Raw genomic sequence first — 18,422 nt, 5'->3', positions numbered from 1 at the left:
CTAAATATGAGTATATCTCTTAACAGGAATTCGAACATTAATTCATTACGTTGTAATAATGAGAAGAATTGAACAACATGATTGATTTTGAGAAGAGAGGCAAAGGAAGACTAGGGACCCAAAAAAAATTTCAAAATAAGACCCTTTGATTAATAGTATATCTAAAGAGTGAGGAATCAATAGGGCATATTAGCATAGCACGGTCTATGTAGAGTAGAGTAAGATTTTGTCGAATCCTCATTAATATAATCAATATAAGATCTGAAAAGGTGGAAACTCAACTTGTTTTTATAATATGAACTACTTTTAAAAATTTATAATTTACAGGCGATTGGTAGTTAGTTACAGACAGGACCATCTTTTCCTCATCAAATACTGTTGTGTTCTTAAAAATAGACATTTTTTAAACGTAGGATTACATCCTCAACTAATTTACCAAGAAAATTCTTCCTGTACAATGTTTTAATTCAAAGAATAACAAGCATATTTTTTTTGCCCTTTTTTTTTTTGGTGTTAAGCACCTATATCCTCTTCATTGGAGGCAGTTTTATTTAAAATACTGTCGGGCATTAAATGTGGACATCTCTTCTAACAAGAATTCTAATATTGATTCATTGCATTATAAAAGACTAGCCCTTTCAGCTAGACTCAATCCCTATTGATGACTTTTTGCCCAATTTGATGCTATGCAAATTTGACAGCCAAAAATTATATAGGCATTGTTATGCAAACAGGCGGGGCAATAATCAATTGAATATGAATTATTTTTTTAATATATATAGATTTGAAATTTGTCGCCTTAAACCCAAGACCCTGAAATTAACTATGTTTTACCAGGGACAAAATTTGGAAGAAAAGATAGGTATCAAGATATTTGTTTTAACTTTATATAAGACTTCATGAAACAATATTGACTCTCAATTTTTAGTTGCCACCACATTTTGAATAGGGCTGGTAGAACGGGCCAACTTGCGGGTTGAAGGTTGGTTCGTAGCAGACTGCGAGTCATACGGGTTGGGCTCAAAAGACCCGTTTTTTGGCGGGTTGGTATTTTGCCAACCCTAACCCACCAACTCGCCAATTTTTTTTTTAAATTTTTTTTCTTATAAATAATCAAAAATTAAAAAAATCAGAAATGATTTAAATTATTTCAAGCATTCAAATAAAATTACAATACATTAAAACACAAAATATACGATTGTCCAAAGTCCAAACTCCAAACATGATAAAAACACAAGTTCAAACATAAATTTTTCCAATAAAATCAACATGCAACAATGAATAACCATCTTGATCTAATTATCTCTAATGGTGATGACATTTGAAGCTGGCTCAACATTGATTTTGACAGTAGTAGCTAGTAGGATTTCAGCTTTCTTGTCTTTCCAGAATTCCAATCCACCTACTCCGAATATTTTAATATATATAAAAAAAAAATGCGGCGGGCTCAACCTGCAGCGGGCTCATATTTTTCAGGTGGTGACGGGTTGGCCTCTAACCTACCATTTTTGGCGGGTTAACGGATCCGACCCGCGGGTTCAACTCATATTCTCGGCTCTAATTTTGAACAATACTTTTTGTTTCTATGAAATCTAAGCATTTAAAAGAAAGAATCAGGGTACATTTGACGATTGTGGTAACCCATAAACCATTTGCCTTGAGTTAATTTGCTGATGGTTAACACAAGGAAGATCTGTTCCAATTTCAGCAATGAATAACTTACATCCAAACAGCCACATTAACATGACTTCATTCTCAACGAACCAAATGATGCACGAATGTGTGAAGAACCATGAAGACAAGAAGCAAATGTAACAAATTCAGGGTGACTCTGCAAAACATGCATCCCCAAGTTACCATATGACCTCATAGCTTCTTTTAAGAAGAAAAACACAGGTGAAGAGTCCAAGACAACAGGATATCAAATATAATGCATACATTATTCATGAATTACGTGCAAAACAATCCAACCAAGTGCTGCACAACAATGCAGCCACCGGGTCACACCCAAAGCAGCCAAAGCGAAATTTGATAATAGACACGTGCTGTTCCCTATTAAAACAAGGACTTTGGATCCCCGCAATACTCATCTGTCTCAAGTGCTCTAATTGTTGCGTAAAAGTTAAAATATTTATAGCATTTTTATGTTTTTATTTCATCTATAATAAATTTATGCTTCTCCAATAGGCTGCAGTAAAGTAATTGAAAAAATAAGCATTGCAGAGGATCCATATCCAAAGCAAAGCTTCACCCATAATTGCAATCATTGAAATAATCACTTTTCTAAGAAATTACTATAAATAAGGATAACTCAATATATTTCATTATGATACTATAGCATAACATGAATAAAATGATCTGAAAGTAAATCTGCATAATTCAATTTATTAGGCTCTTAAAGAAGCAAAAAATCTAATGAGACACAATTGAATGCATACTTACCAATTAGTATAGACCCAGCATTCTCAATTCTGTCACATGACTTGGATCAAGTTCAGGTACATTCTTTATATGCTCTCGATCTTCTACCACGTATTCCTAACATCATGAAATTGATTGTCATCCATATATGATGCAATACAAATATGTAAATGACAAGCTTTGAAGAAGCAATTATGCCATATGACCTATGTAAAATGGGATAGATAAACTTGTATTTAATGGTCAATAGTATTAGACACGAATAATCTAAGTATAGCCTTAACAACAGTCATCATCGAACTTGCACACTAGCAAGCATTATGGTCAAACCTAAGTAAAAATATGCTTGCATTCAATTCAACTATACAAGGGTCCTAACAATTTGATCATGCAAAATGTTCATATTATAATTTGGCCAGGCTTTTGTGTTGAAGTATTCATTTAATAGTATTAGACCAAAACCACTCATTTGATGAAAATTATAAGAATATGCATACTAATATGGAAACCATTGATTAGACAGCAAACCTTTGTCAATTCCTGTTTGGCAAGAACATGGTAATGACGTTCATTGATTCTTTGGCCGCATATAATGGCTATGAAGAAGCCATAAAGCAAACCCACCAAAATGATGGCTAGAACTGCAAAATAAACTAAAATAATAAACCCACTAGCCCATATAGTGCTGTTAGTAGATTGATAACTTGTCAGCCAAACAAGCAGCATTGATTGTTTTTGGATGAACAATACAATTGAATTTTTAATTTGATGATAAACTATTTTGTAAGCACCATTTTACTTGCAAAGTTAAAGCCCAAGAATAATTTTACTATTATCATCTCTAACAACTACTATGAACATACTAGCAATTTTTTTTTTTATCATCTGTAAAAGCTACTATGAACATACAGGCATCAAAAAAATTACAATCGAAGCAAAAAGCTGTCGACAATGTCAGGAGAAAAAAACTTATGGATATACCAGCCATGGTATAGAATCCATATGGATGCTCTTCATAACCAAACATTTCTCTCAATTCATCTCCATAAAATTTGTACACAAGCACTCCCAGGAATGCAACAACCTGTAGAATGAAAAAACCTGTTAGAATTTGAAAGATAAAAGAAATTACTAGACATTACTTACAAGGGAAAAAAGTTACGCTGAAACACATTTATATAACATGGTATCGTATCAAAAAATTATTTCAGTGGGAAATGATCCTCAATATGACTGGTTTTCTAAGCTTTAAACTTGAACCTTGAAATGTAAATCTTATTTGGTTACTTCTTTCCCCCCCAATCTTTGAGAAGTTTTTATTTAATTAGAGAGGGATTTTATAAAATAAAATAAATTCTATACTTGAAGTATTAGGATATTAGTTCCAAGGGTTGACCAAGGAAAGGAAAAGAACTCGTCCTTTGCGGTTACACAGTTAAGAATTTGAATATAGTTTTGTCAATATTTTGGAGACAGGACGCAATGAATTTCCTATGAACTCCTTAGACTCGGCTTGGAAGAATGGCCTTTGCTAAATTACATCAAGGCAAGTGCAATCTAGTCCAAACATGTTTGATTGGAATACCAAGCAACAAAAGACTGGGAGATTTATACTATGTGTTTTGACACTTCACCCACAGCAGTCAGCATGGCTTCAGTTTCAATGAAGTCTTAGTCAAATATAAGGAACTGCTAAACTTTATTGCTTTGGAACATAACTGACAGAAAAGTTATTAAGCTCAAGCCTTTACATAGTAGTATACCATTTACAGAACTAACACCTCTGATGCCATCTATGTCAAAGTTCAAATTATGAAGCTCAGAATTTAGATTTCAAGCAGTCTTGCAAACCTGTCCTTTCTAAAGATGCTGTTTTCAATGCTGGATTTATCCATGGAAATTTCATGAAAACTTGTGCAAGCCAGAAACCAGTCAAATATTGTTTCTATAAAAATACTTGCCTTTGTTAGACAGGAAACACAAATGGTATCTCAATATGCATGATGCTGCCCTCACTAAAATCCCATTAATACATGGACTTCACTAGCCAACACAATTATGGCTAACACTCCATTGCTAACTGGAGAAATAACAAATACCTATACGTTCATGTTGGCAATATTAGAAGATCTTCATCAGGGGATACTAGTCTATTAAATTAATTAAGTTTCCAAACACTTTAAAGGAAGGATAAAAGTAATGGCATTTACACAAAAGTATCAAATTCACTAAAATGGGCTTATTAGTCACATACCAGCTGAACAGTTATAAAAATAAACGCATGATCCCTCGCAACAAGGAACTGAAACTTTAATCTTAACCACCACCGATCATTTGGGACATTAGCACGCAATACGAAGACAGCTCTGCATTCTGTACAGTGTGAAAAAGCAAAGCCTTCCTGTCACAACAAAAGGAACGAAAAGTAAGTACAAGCCCAAGTCAGATGGTAGAATCCCTCCCCAGACTTTGAAAGTAGTAAAAATTGGTAGTTGATCTCCAATTAGAAAATAGTATTTCAACTGTTTTTATTAGTTACATGATTTAGGAAATGGGGGTAAAAATAAGAAACTAGGAATTTACCTTGGTAGACCTCCAGTTATCAAGGCATGACCTGTGGACATATTTTTGAGTACCTTTGCAATGGCATGGAGCAATTATATCTTCTCCTGGAAAATATATTTTATTTTGACATTCAGCGAATTGTAATTTTTACATGTATATGTTTCTTGTAAGCTCACAAGTATAGTCTTTTATGTTTTCAATAGTTTTATCTTGTCATATAGCCAAGTAAATTCATTAGAAGGTTGTATGGACCTCCACTATCAAGGCATATCCGGCATTGCGGCTGATCTCCATTTACCAGATGACATGTTTCATCAACTTGAATATTCTGTAAATCATCAGCAGCCAAATGCCCTACAGCATCTGTAATTTCACATGAACATGGAGGTTCTCCAGATTCTTCCAAATCGTGATGTTGATTCAAGATGGGTTCACTCTCTGAACATTCTTCCTTGTTACCATTTGATGCTAATTGCATTTCGAAAAACTTATAATCAGGATTAAATAGTGAGATTCATTCCCAGCATTAGAACTTCCGCAGAACATTTCAACATAAAGTAAGACCCCTGCAAATTGATAAAAGAATATACTTATGAGGAAGCAGAATCTAACATTGTTGAGTCAAGCCATTATTATTGTATGCGAAACAAGACATGGTTTGGCTACTAACAGTTATCTAGAATAATTTGCTTCCAGCATTTTTCTTTCCTGTCAAACAATCTGGGAAAGATGTCATTCTCTTCCATAAACAACACCGAAGGGAAAGGTCATACTTTAATAAAGTCTCATTCATTTTTGCTTTTTTAGGCCCCCCCCCCAAAAAAAAAAAAAAAAGAATCCTATGAGTAGGAGTTGGACACAATATCCAAAATGACGGGAGCACAACAATTTGGCATAAGTACTGCATAAATTGTACTTGACGTTTCCAAACCATAACTGGCTTTCTTCTGAAACTCCTCTGTTAAGGGGAAAAGGAAGCTCTATGAATGGTAAGCCTATGATGTGTCAAAAGATACTATCATCTGCCCAGATAAATGTTCTTAGCTTCAGTTCCATATAATCAGAGAGAGAAGAAAAAAATCCAAAATACAAAAGACTCTTAGTATTGTAATGTTCTGGACCCCAACATTCACCATAAAGGGAAGATTTTGGTTTCCTTTTCTTGGGGAAATGTTATTTTAATATCAATTGCATAAAAATCTCATTTCATACCAAAACATCCCATATCAAGATGGAATGCCGCCACACGCTTATAAATTGGAATAGATTCCAGAACCTTTTGAATTAAATAAAAATTGATTACCAAAGAAGCCGAATTTGAAAGAGGGAGATAAAATTTGCTCCCAAACTAGCTATTCAACACTTATATCTTGCAACATGGAAGTCAGGGCTGGATTGTTTCGAAGAGCCGTTAATTAATAAAATAGCTTTCTATTAAGAATACTCGCAGACTGGATAACAGTAATTAGAAAGAAGGGAAGCTAGTAATGAGAATTACAATTTTATCAACGCAGAAAATGCCAATCTTCAAGTGCAAGAATTAAACAGAAAAATGCAAAAGAAGAAATTTAGAGAAGTGGATACCTGTTCCAGTTCCGCGCCATGAAAAACAGGCCCTTGTATCAGAACTTAATTGTTCAAGACGCACTAAAGCCGACACAAGCTCGATCGCAGAAGTTTGGATCCACCAGCTTCAATGACCTCAATCAACAGGTGAAGAAGAAGGAAGATGACCGAACATAAATTGTCTTGGCGTCGTCAATCGGAGCTTGCATCCACAGTGGGGATAAATATGTAATTTCGATTATGCCGTTAATACGGATGTGAGAACTTCGATGATTTTAAAATCCAGATAAAGTAATGTAAATAAACTTAAAAATGTGAATCAATTATCATGTTACGAAAAAAAAAAAAAATCATACTCTTTTGTTCTTAATATAAGACCTATTTAATTAATTTGATTAGATTAAGAAAGTTAGGTAAGTTAGTTAATTATAAAAAATATGACATGTTTTTCCTAAAACACCATAATCATCTTCCTTAATGTTCTTCCTCCCTCTTCTATTTGATTATAATTGAAGGAGTATCCACAAGGATAATTTAAAAAAAAATTAACAAATATGATAAATAAATCTTATATTTATGGCCAAAATTAACTCAATAATTAGATCTTATAATAAGAATCGGAAGAGTATCTCGTATAAAATTTTTAACATAATGAAGTTAAAAATATAAAAATATTCTCCTTCGGTTCTAAATATAAAACCCATTTTGTAATATAATTTATATTACAAAATTGGCCTTATATTTAGGACCGGAAGAGTAACATGTAAAATGTATTATTGAATTTTTTTTGTTTGTTTGTGAAATCATGAGAATCAATGTTCTACTTGAATTGGAATATGATCTATGAGGTTCAAACTCTCGTTTCCAGGGCTTATAAATCTTACAAACGCCAAGTATGTTTTTCTCCAACTTTAAATTTAGGAGCCATATAACTAATTTATAAAAATTGAGAAAATTTATTGAATTAGTTATTATAAAATATGTGTTAATTTTCTTCAAATATTTTGTTTGATTATTTGTACTGAAAGCTATCTTCATTTATGTAAATCCTCCAGTCATATACTCCTATTGATAAGATAAGGAGATTATTTTTTTCATTATGCATAAGTTATATCATTAAATTTTTTATATGTATAAACGTGTCCTTCATTTGTTTTTTTAGTGAAATATGTTTCTAGTGCCTTATACATGCTTATTTAATTAATAGAAGTAGCCCACAGAAATTATAAACTAGAGAAATAATGTAAATCAAAATCACCAAATTAAACTCATCAACTAGTTCATGCTGTGGATAGAGAGTATTTTTAACATCTTAAAGGTTTTATTTGTATGTATTATTATTATTATTATTTTGATTAAATTTTATCCTGTAATCTGTATGTTGTCTATTTCTTAATTTTATTCAATATTTAAAATTTTAAACTTTTGAAAATCATTTTTAATATTAAAAAATAAATCGATATACAAGCAAATGAAAATGTCACAGATAAAAAAAATTTGAAAATTACTTTAAAATGATTTTAAAAAAATAAAATTAATTAAGGTAACAAAAAAATGAGAGTGTCGTAATTTTCCAATTTTAATAGCTCATTCATGCATCTTTATTTGAATATCTATCAATTAATTTTTGGCCAAAAACACATGTCTATCAATTAATGACGAAATTGTAACCAGGGGTGGGTGGTTGAGTAGTAAAAGCTCATCCTCTCTTAACAAAGATCGAGGATTCGATTGCCACTTGGACATGGAAAGCGTTAAATTTCCTGGCCAACTATCTCACATTTCAAGGTGCCTACAATTAGTGAATCCAGATTAGTCTAGGCTGTTGATGTTCCTTAAAGATAGTATGCCTAGGATACCAAATGGGTCACCTAAAAAAATGACGGAATTGTATCACCTTCACCAAAATATAAGTGTGAAATACTTTAACTCATTAGAGTTTGTATCATGGTGATGTCACTAATAAGTGTTTTTAAAAAACATTTTTCTGCAAAATGAGACAATCTTCTCTATATATTTATTTTGTATACTGTAAAAGTACTTTTAAAATAATAGTTTGGCTTTTACCCAAACAGCCTTTGTGGTTAGAATGAGTGAAAACAAAATGCAAAAGTCCCATATGCTAGCTCACGGGAAAAAAATGTCGGGCTCTCAAAAGACAAAAAAATTATCAGTAAGTTTTGATGACAAGCATTTTCTACCTTAAAATTTATCATTGTAATCTGTTTTTTTATCAATACAACTTTTTAGTAATCATATCCATTTATTAAAAAATTCATAACAAATCTCGCACAATGTTTCTCCCTTCCCCCTAAAATATTTAATAATAATTTACACAAACTAATTAATAAAGTCAGTTCAAATTATATTTCCTCCCTTCGTTAATATAAAATCTAGATAACTAATTTGTAATTATTAAAAAATTAGTTAAATTAATTATTTGAAATAACAGCATGTTAATTTTCTAAAATTTTCTTTCTAACCATGTACATTGTAGCACTCATTGATAGAAACTCCTTTACTACTTGCAACTAATATGAATACTTTAAATAGAAAATTATAATTATAAATTTGCAAAACAAAAATAATTGATGTCTTGTATTTAAAATTAAAGTAAACTCTTTGTTTTGCTTTTATATTTAGAATAGGAGATAATATTAGTTAGAAAAGTTTGCTTATAGTTGCTAGTTAGAAAGTTTTATGGTTAATTAGGTATATGTTAGACGGACAAAAATTAATATTTTAGACAAATTATGTTAACTATGGCTTATAATAAGTATTGAAGGAAGTATGATGCAATTCATGTTGGGCATTCACATAATTGCTTCCTTAGTTTTATGGATTCAATATAATAGCTCGTGCGACCAAGGAGATTGGGTCTACTGAAAATAAGTAATTTTTTATAACGTGATGAATTAATATTTAAATATTTGTTGGGACAAATATTCACATTTAATGTTTGACAATACTTTAAGTAGGATTGACTCCAATAGAAAAATATTTATATCTAAAAAAATAAAAATATATATAGTAGGTGGTGTGTGGGTTAGTGTTTTTCAATCTGTTTTATTGCGGGACTTGCGGTATGTTGCTACGCCACTATGTAAGATTTGGTTCAAAATGTTTTCCCACTCATTCAGTGACTAGCAGCAAGAAGGGCCGTATGGCCGACTTCCAACTAGAGATACCTGCGGCATTTTCTTTTTAAGAAAAGTAACGAGCAGTAACATCATTTCACAATATTACATAAGGCATGAATTAGCATTATTCAAATTAGAGTCATTGATTCTGGTTTTTTTTTTTTTTTAAAAAGGAATCATTGATCCGTCATTCATCAATTTTAAAGTTACTTTTTCATCATTTTTCCCATAAAATGTTGGGAAAAGACTTCTAATACATGAAATTGCAATTTGGAGCTCTCAATTTGAAAAATAGCAAATAAAGACCTAGTACCATATTGCAAATATAAAATCTAGGTGAAATGTCTGAAGCCAAATGATAAATTAACTATAAAAAATGACAAGTTCACTTTAGCGAATGACAACTTTAATAGACCAAATCATAACTTCACTAAAGGTATGCCAAATGACAAGTTGATAATGGGAAATGATATGTTCATTTTAGCAAATGACAATTTCAATAGACCAAATTACAACTTCACTTAAGATATACTAAATGACAAGTTGACTATAGGAAATGACAAGTTCATTTTAGCGAATGACAACTTCAGTAGGCCAAATCACAATTTAACCGAAAGGCATTTAAGATATTTCATCAAAATTTCATATTTGCAATATGGGACTGGGTCCCTCATAGTAATTTGACTTATTCAAGTGACTTTCTTGTAATTTTGGTAATTCAAGGGCCTTTATTTGTTATTTTCTCTTTTTTATTTGAACATACAGGAAAAAAAGAGCAAAAGACCCCTAATATATAAAATTATGATTTGGGACCCTTAATTTGGAAAATGGCAAATAAAGACCCGGTCATATATTGCAAATATGAAATCTTAGTAAAGTATCTGAAATACCCCTCAACCAATTTGTGATTTGGTTTACTGAAATTGTCATTCGTTAGAATAAACTTGTTATTTTTCATAATCAACTTGTCATTTGGTATACCCTCAGCCAAATTGTGACTTGATCTACTGAAGTTGTCATTTACTAAAGTGAACTTGTCATTTCCTATAGTTAACTTGTCATTTGGCTAAAGGACATTTCAGACATTTCACCAATATTTTATATTTGCAATATAAGATCAGGTCTTTATTTATCATTTTTCAAACTGAGAGTCCCAAATCATAATTTCACATATTGAGAGTTTTTATTTGTCATTTTCTCAAAAAAGAATGGAGGATCACTATGCAATCATAACAAGCACTCTTGCCAATCATTGCTCTACCATAACTTGTTATAATGTGCTGCTCATTCATTATCAAACTTTCTTTTTGGTCAAATCATTATGAAACTTTTTATTGATTAAATTACTTATATAAAAGGGGACAATAATTTCCCCAAAAAATGAAAATCAGGATAAAAAGTAAATGGAGTTAGAAATTCTTCAAGCAAAATGTAACCCCGCAACACAACCCATATGGAGTTAGACTTGGTCAGAAGAGTGATAATATGGATCATAGCATCTCAAATAAAGACGCACCCATCTCTATTTTATTGCTTATATTTTCATTGGACTAGATATGGGGTCTGCTAAAACTCAGCATACAATTTCTTTGAAGAGCTCATCTTGCTACAACACTGGATTCCACCCATAAAATACATTGCACATACAGTCCACATTTTCTATAAACTCACAAAGCCCGAAGCCATTTAATTTCTAACTAAAATGAACTTATTGAATAAGTACAAAGGAAAGAACATGCTTAATCTCTTATTCTAGATAAATAACTGAGGGGGCAACTGGAACACATGATTCGAACTACACAAGTACTAATGGAAAGCCAAACCAGCACCAGAAAAGTGGTGCAACATGAGCCTCATCACATCGTATCGTGCACAACTAATAAATAGAAAGACCCCGGGCGATGTCACCACAAGATTTTTGAATGCCTCGTAAAACGAATGAACACAACTCACAACTTAGACATGGCTTGCACATTCTCCATTCAATCACCGGATTTCATCCTCAAGGTTGCGGAAACCATTAGTCAGGTCCTCATGTAATTTCTTGAATTTATCAACCAGAGCTGCTTCACCTTCTGCTGGATCCTCGAATTTCTGCGACCTGCGTGGTCAGTGGGGTCAATAAATTAGGACTGTTTCCTAAAAGCCTTTAGATTACGTCACCGGAGGAATTACGTACACTAAACGGTAGAAGAGATCTCCCAAGCGATGCTTGATGAGGGTGTAAGTTATCTTTTGACCATCTGAGCCAGCTCCCCTCTCCACTGCCTGCAATTTACCCATCAGATGTCTAGAGATTCACCATTTAGATGTCATTTAACCAATCTTAGCTAACAGTGTTGCCATGGAAAAAAAAAATTTAGTCTATGGTCTCAAAATATGCGGGTGAATGTCTCATGATAGCAGGTGTAAAGAAAAGATGCAATGTAAGGTCGAACCTAAATGCCCTCCCTGGTTATAATTGGAAAGTTGGAAATCTCGCCAGTGTGTAGAAAATCCAAGCAACAGAAAATTCAATTGAATTGAATCCACCTTTTTAATTTGACTTATTTGGAATGTAAATTGGAATAGATCCACAGTTCCGCTTCCACACTCCCACTGGTGTTGTACTAGTTTTATGTAAGCAAGAGACAATCTCTGCTTACTAGGTCAAGCTTGCACGGGACTAAGGTTGCAGATTGTTGCCACAGCTAAGATACGGATGGGCTTAGTTCATGGAAGAGATTATCAGTAAATAATTTAATACCTTCCAGGGATTGAGAGGATAGGAAACCAACAATTCTTGAAGACTTGAAAGTTGGTGATAAGTATGCTCTTATGGAGAAATGAAAAGTGATGGTCAAGGGAAGTTAGTAGCAAGTCTGTTGGGAATTCAAGAAGGGTTAGCATTCCTTGAGCTCTTTAACAAAAAACACATTATATAATTAAAACATTAGAATTTTATTAAAATATAAAATTCAATTGAATTTATAAATCTTAAGATTCATTCCAATTGAAATCATTACTTTCATTTTAAATGAAATTTTTATGTATTTGATTTCAAACATGGTGCATAAATGACTAGATGAGGAAAGCAAAGTAAATAAGGAATCCTTCTCTTTTACTATTTCTTTGTCCACGTAGCAAAACTACCTGATTTGCCAAATTGTAGAAATGGATGATGTTCCGCATCATCCAAACGGACTTGTAGAAGGGACAGAATTTGTCATATCTGTTACAGCCACATAAATGATACCCCCATAAGGCAAGCAACAAATATAATAACATAAGGAGTTAAACTAGATATAAGTCAAAGAAGATAAACAATTAGTTACAAAGGTACTTACGGAGTAAAGGCATTCTGAGCAAGATAATCCTCTCTCAAAAGCTTTGCAGTTTCCAAGGTAATCTTATCTCCTTCAGCCAAAGCATCCTTACCGACAAGCTGCGATAATTTAAAAGGTCGTATCAAATGCAAATCTAATCCAGGATGGCTAAATAGTTATAAAAAAGCCATTAAATTAAACGATGTGGTAAAGCTACACCCCTCATATTAACCACATATTGTAACCCAGTTTTAAAAGAACAAAGTGCATATTACGATAACTCCACTTTCCATAAGCTGAATAACCCACCCTCAATGGCTCAATCCCTGTTCCTTCCCAGGAGGAAAAGGTGTTTTTTTTTTTTTTTTGGGGGCGGGGGGGGGGGTGTTGTTAAATCACATCAAACTACACGTTCAAAATGATAGAGCAACCAATAAAATACTACATACCTGGACAATTTCATTGAGGTCATCCTCTCTCTGTAAAACTTCACGAGCCTTTGTCCTAATGTTAATAAAATCTGGATCAAATTGCTCGTAGAATGATTCTAATGCCTGGGGACACCCCAAAATAAGGGAAGATATAATCAACAAGAGGAACTGTATGCATAACAAGGGAGAACGAAAAGAGTAAATGAATCTAGAGTGATGAAAGTAATGACCTACCCCAGAATACTTCGAATAGGAAATAAGCCAGTTAACAGAAGGAAAATGCTTCCTCTGGGCAAGCTTTTTGTCCAAACCCCAGAAAACCTTTCAAGCAGCAGAAATAAAATTTCACAGTGAATGTGAGATTGTAGAAGGACAACAGAGGGAAAAAAGCAAGTCTTAGACACTGGATATACAGACAGGGTTCAACAATTTATGGGTGGGGGCATTCTGAGGCGCCCTTCATTCTCCAGCAGTCACTCCATTTTGACGACCATATTAAAAGCACATTTTACCTGAACTATGCTGAGGGTTGCAGATGTCACAGGATCTGAGAAATCTCCTCCAGGCGGAGAAACAGCACCTACAATTGTGACACTACCAGTGCGTTCAGGACCTCCAAGGCATTTTACTTTGCCAGCACGTTCATAGAAAGAGGCTAAACGTGCAGCAAGGTAAGCAGGATATCCACTATCAGCAGGCATTTCTGCCTGTTTAAAAAATAAAATAAAATAAAATTAGTTAAAGCTAAGCAAATTGAAGCAAGACAAGTGAATTTGCATTTAAAAAAATATATATATACTGATCAATGTCACTCAGATGCTGGAAATGCTATAGGCTATTCAAGCAAGATAATAGAAATTGCAAGTAGATCTTCTAGTTCTAGATCACATGAATACTAAAATCCAGTAAGAGGAAGAAAGAATCCGATGAATAAATTACATTGGAAATTGAAAATTGAAAAATAAATTAATGACATAATCCTCACCAGCCGTCCAGAAATTTCACGCAATGCTTCTGCCCATCTGGAAGTTGAATCTGCCATCATGCTGACATTGTGACCCATATCTCTAAAATACTCAGCCAGAGTGATTCCTGAAATTACAAAATAAATCAGTCACAAGATCGTCTCAAATAAGTTCACTTTCTCCAGATAATATATCAACCACGTTAATGTACCAAATTTGGAACAGTATTTACCAATGACAAATAAATCAATGCTTAAGAAGCATTGAAACAGTGAAAAGTTATACAGTAATATTAGATGAAGATATAAAGACAGACTTCTTGTTACGATGCTTTAGTATTTTTCCAGTTTAGTTACCACCCCTAGGATTTATCAATGTTACCCACTGAATACTTAATTTAAGTCTTGAGAAATATAAAAAGTGACTATCATTAAAAAGCTACACAATAATATTAGATGAAGATATAAGACAGACTGCCCGTTAAAACCATGTGAATGACTCAGCCCCGTAAATATGAAAACAGCATTTCTTTAAAATATGAGCAAATACCCCAAAAAAAAAATTTCAGTTTAGATGGGAAAATAGAACTACAGACTAGTTACATATCATGTAACACAATGCTTGTCTCTCCTCAATTGTTGACACCATAAACACAGATCAACTATGAATTTGACTTTATTGCTTTGATTTGTACAATACAATTCTTTTGACTGCAACAGTAAAAAACTTTTCATGACAAATATAAAAATTCTGATAGATGACAGCAAAAGAATTAGCAAATAAACTAATAGCAACAATAAACCTATTCACGGGGATTTAAGAGAGAAATCACCTGTATAAATTGAAGCCTCACGAGCAGCCACAGGCATGTTTGAAGTGTTAGCCACGAGGGTTGTACGCTTCATGACAGATTCTTCACGACCATCAGGCAATGTCATTGTAAGTTGTGGGAAGTCCATAAGAACCTGAGGATTTATTATATTCGTTTAATTAGCTGTGAAGATTAAATAGATATTTACTAGAAGTAGAAAGAAGGAAAACATACTTCAGCCATTTCATTTCCACGTTCCCCACAACCAACATAGACAACAGCATCGGAGTTGGAATACTGAAAATAAACATAACCAGAAAGGTGAATTAATTAGGGAAGAGATTTAATAATGACAAAATCATTATGAATTGATGGGTCATGTGAGGTTCACCTTAGAAAGAGCCTGACTGATGACTGTTTTGCCACAACCAAAAGCCCCAGGAATAGCACAAGTCCCACCAAGAACAGAGGGGAAGAGGGCATCAAGAACACGCTGATACAAGACAGAGTTATCAAACATCACAGATATCAAAGCAACATGGACAAGACCACCAACATCAATTAAGTTTACCTGACCAGTGAGCAGAGGAGTATCAGCCGCAAGTTTTGATGCAACAGGCCTTGGTGTACGAACAGGCCAAGTCTGCAAATGGGTGAAGTAAATAAAAACTATGAAATTTTTGCAAGGGATAACAAAAATATTCAATATCAGGAAATAAGTAACTAGAAGAACAAGGCAGGTAACCTGAAGCATGGTGAACTGTTTTTTAACACCTTGAAACTCAAGCTCCAACACAGTGTCCTGCATGAGTACATAGAAAGAGAAAACTAATGTGCCGCAAAAACAACAGGAAGCTTCTGAATAAACTAAAATTTGGAAATCTAATAAGCAAATAGTGGCCACAAACATGATGATTAAAATTTTTTTTTAAATTTGATATCATTAAAGGACTCAAAAATCACAAAGTGTGTAGGTCGAGACAAAACAGTGAACAGTCTAAAACACAAACCTTCAAGGAATATTGTCCAGGTGGTGCAATGAAAGTAATTTTTCCCATGGCATCAGGAGGAAGTGCAACATGATGCTGCATTAAACTGTTCTCAAAAACAGTCTGCAGTGGAAATGATTTACAAAAAAGCTTCAGGATACATCTGATAAACAAAAATAAAACGATTTGCAAGCTCATCTATATGGACAGGAAATTTACAGCATAGAGATCTCCACCAGTTAATAGGTCTCCTTCACCTGTCACCAAAAAATAAAGTTGAGTCTCAGAGAAAGATGACCACAACAAACAACTCTTTTCTACTTAGCAGGAAAAAATGATTAAGTTTCTCTGATTACCAATTTTTTTAGGCTGAAACTCCCAGAGCGTATCTTTATCAAGTGCTGGAACAGAGACACCACGAGGAATGTAGACATCACCAGATCGTTTAGCAATAGTTTTCAATGGCCTCTGTTGCAATCAATAAAATAAAAGTTGTAAAAGAAGATAAAATAACATAATACAGAAAAGAAGAAACAAATGAGATGAAATTGATTTAGAAACCAACTGAATTAAGTAAGAAAATATTGCTTCAAGCAAAGGAACGACAAACCTGAATGCCATCAAAAATGTTTCCCAATATTCCAGGCCCCAACTCCACTGATAAAGGCTGTTATATAATATAGTGCTAATCAGGTGACAGGCATCAAGGTGCTAATAAAATCAGTAAATAACTAGAGTTCACTGAAAAAAAAATCAGTAAATAGAAATTACATATCTCACCTTGTGTGTTCGTAAGACAGGATCATTGACCATTAAACCAGCTGTTTCCTCATAAACTAAAATTGTACAGAAACAAGAAGCTTGTTGTCAAAACTCAGAAAAAGAAAATATCATACCCCTTATGTAACCATAATACATTGAGTAAAGTGAGGCAAATAAGCATGGACAGTAAGCACACATGATGAAAAATAACTCATAGTATGGGACCTTGGATAGTAGCAGAATCCCCTTCCAAACGAATAATTTCACCAATGAGGTTGTCACGACCGACACGCACTAGCTCATACATAGCAGCTCCAGCCATGCCATCTGCAACTACGACTGGTCCTGATACCTACAGTAGCAGGATAAAGCATAATGATACAACTTTAGCAGCCATGGAACTTGTGTTTAATGCGCAGCTCAAATATCTTGATTCACAGTAATGGGGCATGATTAACAATTTGACGTAGGGGATATAGCTAGGAGCTACCATAACAACTCCATCATCCCCAGATCTCCAACTAAATGAAAAAGGCAATTATATCAGTGTGTACAATGACAGCATAACAACATCCAGATGCCGTATTATTCATCGTATCCAGCAACAAACGATGATCCAGATGCTAAAATAAAGACAATGGCCAGAGATCAAACTTCATAAAGGACAGTAATTTTACAATAAAACCACAGATTCAACTTAAAATGCAATCATTTTTATACTAAAATACGCAGCTGAGTCAATAGCTCACACTGCAGAGCATGTAAGAGGGCGTTAATCAAGCCTTCAACTGAACTTGGACAGACTAAACATAAGCACCGATTCTCGATCCAATCATAACGAAAATTAATATACAGATTGAAATATATAGAAGGGAAAAAAATCAGCTGAATCAATTAGATTACATTTGTGCTAGCCATTTGAAACTAGTACAATTGAACAGATCGAGAATTTGAACATACCTTACGAACGTAACCATATTCACTCTCCTTCTCGGAGTCTTCGAAGGTGGTCATGCGAGCTCCGTAAACAGCCGGCATTTTCAGGCAGAGACTGGATCGAACGACAGACGATGAACAAGGACAGAGCAAGGAATCTCAGATTGACCTTGAAGATCAGAGGTATTGCACGACTAAAAATGATCAAAACCCCCGAATTTCGATCGAATTGGGCAACAGAGATGGAAAGAACATCAAGTTTCAGGAAGAGGGAATAGATAGAGGAGCGTTAATCATTGACGGGGAAATTTGCAGCAGAGGCTCTGATGTGCGATTTGTCATTTGTGAATGTGGTGGTGAAGGAGATCGTGATCACATGCGTTCAGATGTAGCATAATCGCATCAAGCCAAGGAGAAACGGTGCGTCTGGATTTTTTCTTTTTTTTTTTGCCAGACGTGCAGATATTTATAATATCAAATTTAAAAAAAATCAATTTTTTTTTGCAGTCATATACATATCAATCAATATCA

General features: G+C 33.7%; 2 protein-coding genes across 2 annotated transcripts; both read right to left on the bottom strand.

Moving 5' to 3' along the window:
• Positions 1-1,139: 1,139 nt before the first annotated feature.
• Positions 1,140-6,719, bottom strand: LOC114733544 (E3 ubiquitin-protein ligase MARCH2). Its single transcript, XM_028921016.1, has 8 exons — positions 6,571-6,719; positions 5,239-5,552; positions 5,005-5,090; positions 4,676-4,822; positions 3,403-3,505; positions 2,950-3,062; positions 2,443-2,538; positions 1,140-1,831 (listed from the first exon to the last, which is right to left on the bottom strand). The coding sequence occupies exons 2-7, from the start codon at positions 5,462-5,464 to the stop codon at positions 2,446-2,448; spliced, it is 768 nt and encodes a 255-aa protein (XP_028776849.1). The 5' UTR covers positions 5,465-5,552; positions 6,571-6,719; the 3' UTR covers positions 1,140-1,831; positions 2,443-2,445.
• A 4,451-nt stretch (positions 6,720-11,170) lies between these two features.
• Positions 11,171-18,196, bottom strand: LOC114733550 (V-type proton ATPase catalytic subunit A). The gene is made up of 20 exons (XM_028921024.1): positions 17,916-18,196; positions 17,181-17,307; positions 16,974-17,029; positions 16,804-16,860; positions 16,550-16,661; positions 16,413-16,450; positions 16,215-16,316; positions 15,950-16,006; positions 15,776-15,847; positions 15,596-15,697; positions 15,439-15,501; positions 15,226-15,358; positions 14,414-14,520; positions 13,941-14,135; positions 13,663-13,749; positions 13,447-13,551; positions 13,019-13,116; positions 12,825-12,903; positions 11,872-11,960; positions 11,171-11,793 (listed from the first exon to the last, which is right to left on the bottom strand). Exons 1-20 carry the CDS (start codon positions 17,991-17,993, stop codon positions 11,679-11,681), a joined length of 1,872 nt encoding a protein of 623 aa, XP_028776857.1. The 5' UTR covers positions 17,994-18,196; the 3' UTR covers positions 11,171-11,678.
• Positions 18,197-18,422: the final 226 nt, after the last annotated feature.

Source organism: Neltuma alba, unplaced genomic scaffold (assembly GCF_004799145.2).
Source record: "Neltuma alba isolate B1F8T4 unplaced genomic scaffold, ASM479914v2 tig00013014_pilon, whole genome shotgun sequence".
Taxonomy (NCBI): Eukaryota; Viridiplantae; Streptophyta; class Magnoliopsida; order Fabales; family Fabaceae; genus Neltuma; species Neltuma alba.
Note: the sequence above shows the minus strand (reverse complement) of the source record. Positions and strands in the feature narration are given on the sequence as shown.

Coding starts and splice junctions, on each gene's coding strand:
- LOC114733550 (XM_028921024.1), bottom strand. CDS start 17,993: ATGCCGGCTGTTTACGGAGCTCGCATGACCACCTTCGAAGACTCCGAG. Junction 14,136..14,413: donor GTGAAATTTCTGGACGGCTG/GTGAGGATTATG, acceptor TTTTTTAAACAG/GCAGAAATGCCTGCTGATAG. Junction 11,961..12,824: donor TCTACAATTTGGCAAATCAG/GTAGTTTTGCTA, acceptor GGTAAATTGCAG/GCAGTGGAGAGGGGAGCTGG.
- LOC114733544 (XM_028921016.1), bottom strand. CDS start 5,464: ATGCAATTAGCATCAAATGGTAACAAGGAAGAATGTTCAGAGAGTGAA. Junction 4,823..5,004: donor ATAACTGGAGGTCTACCAAG/GTAAATTCCTAG, acceptor TTGTTGTGACAG/GAAGGCTTTGCTTTTTCACA. Junction 3,063..3,402: donor TGGATTCTATACCATGGCTG/GTATATCCATAA, acceptor TTTATTTTGCAG/TTCTAGCCATCATTTTGGTG.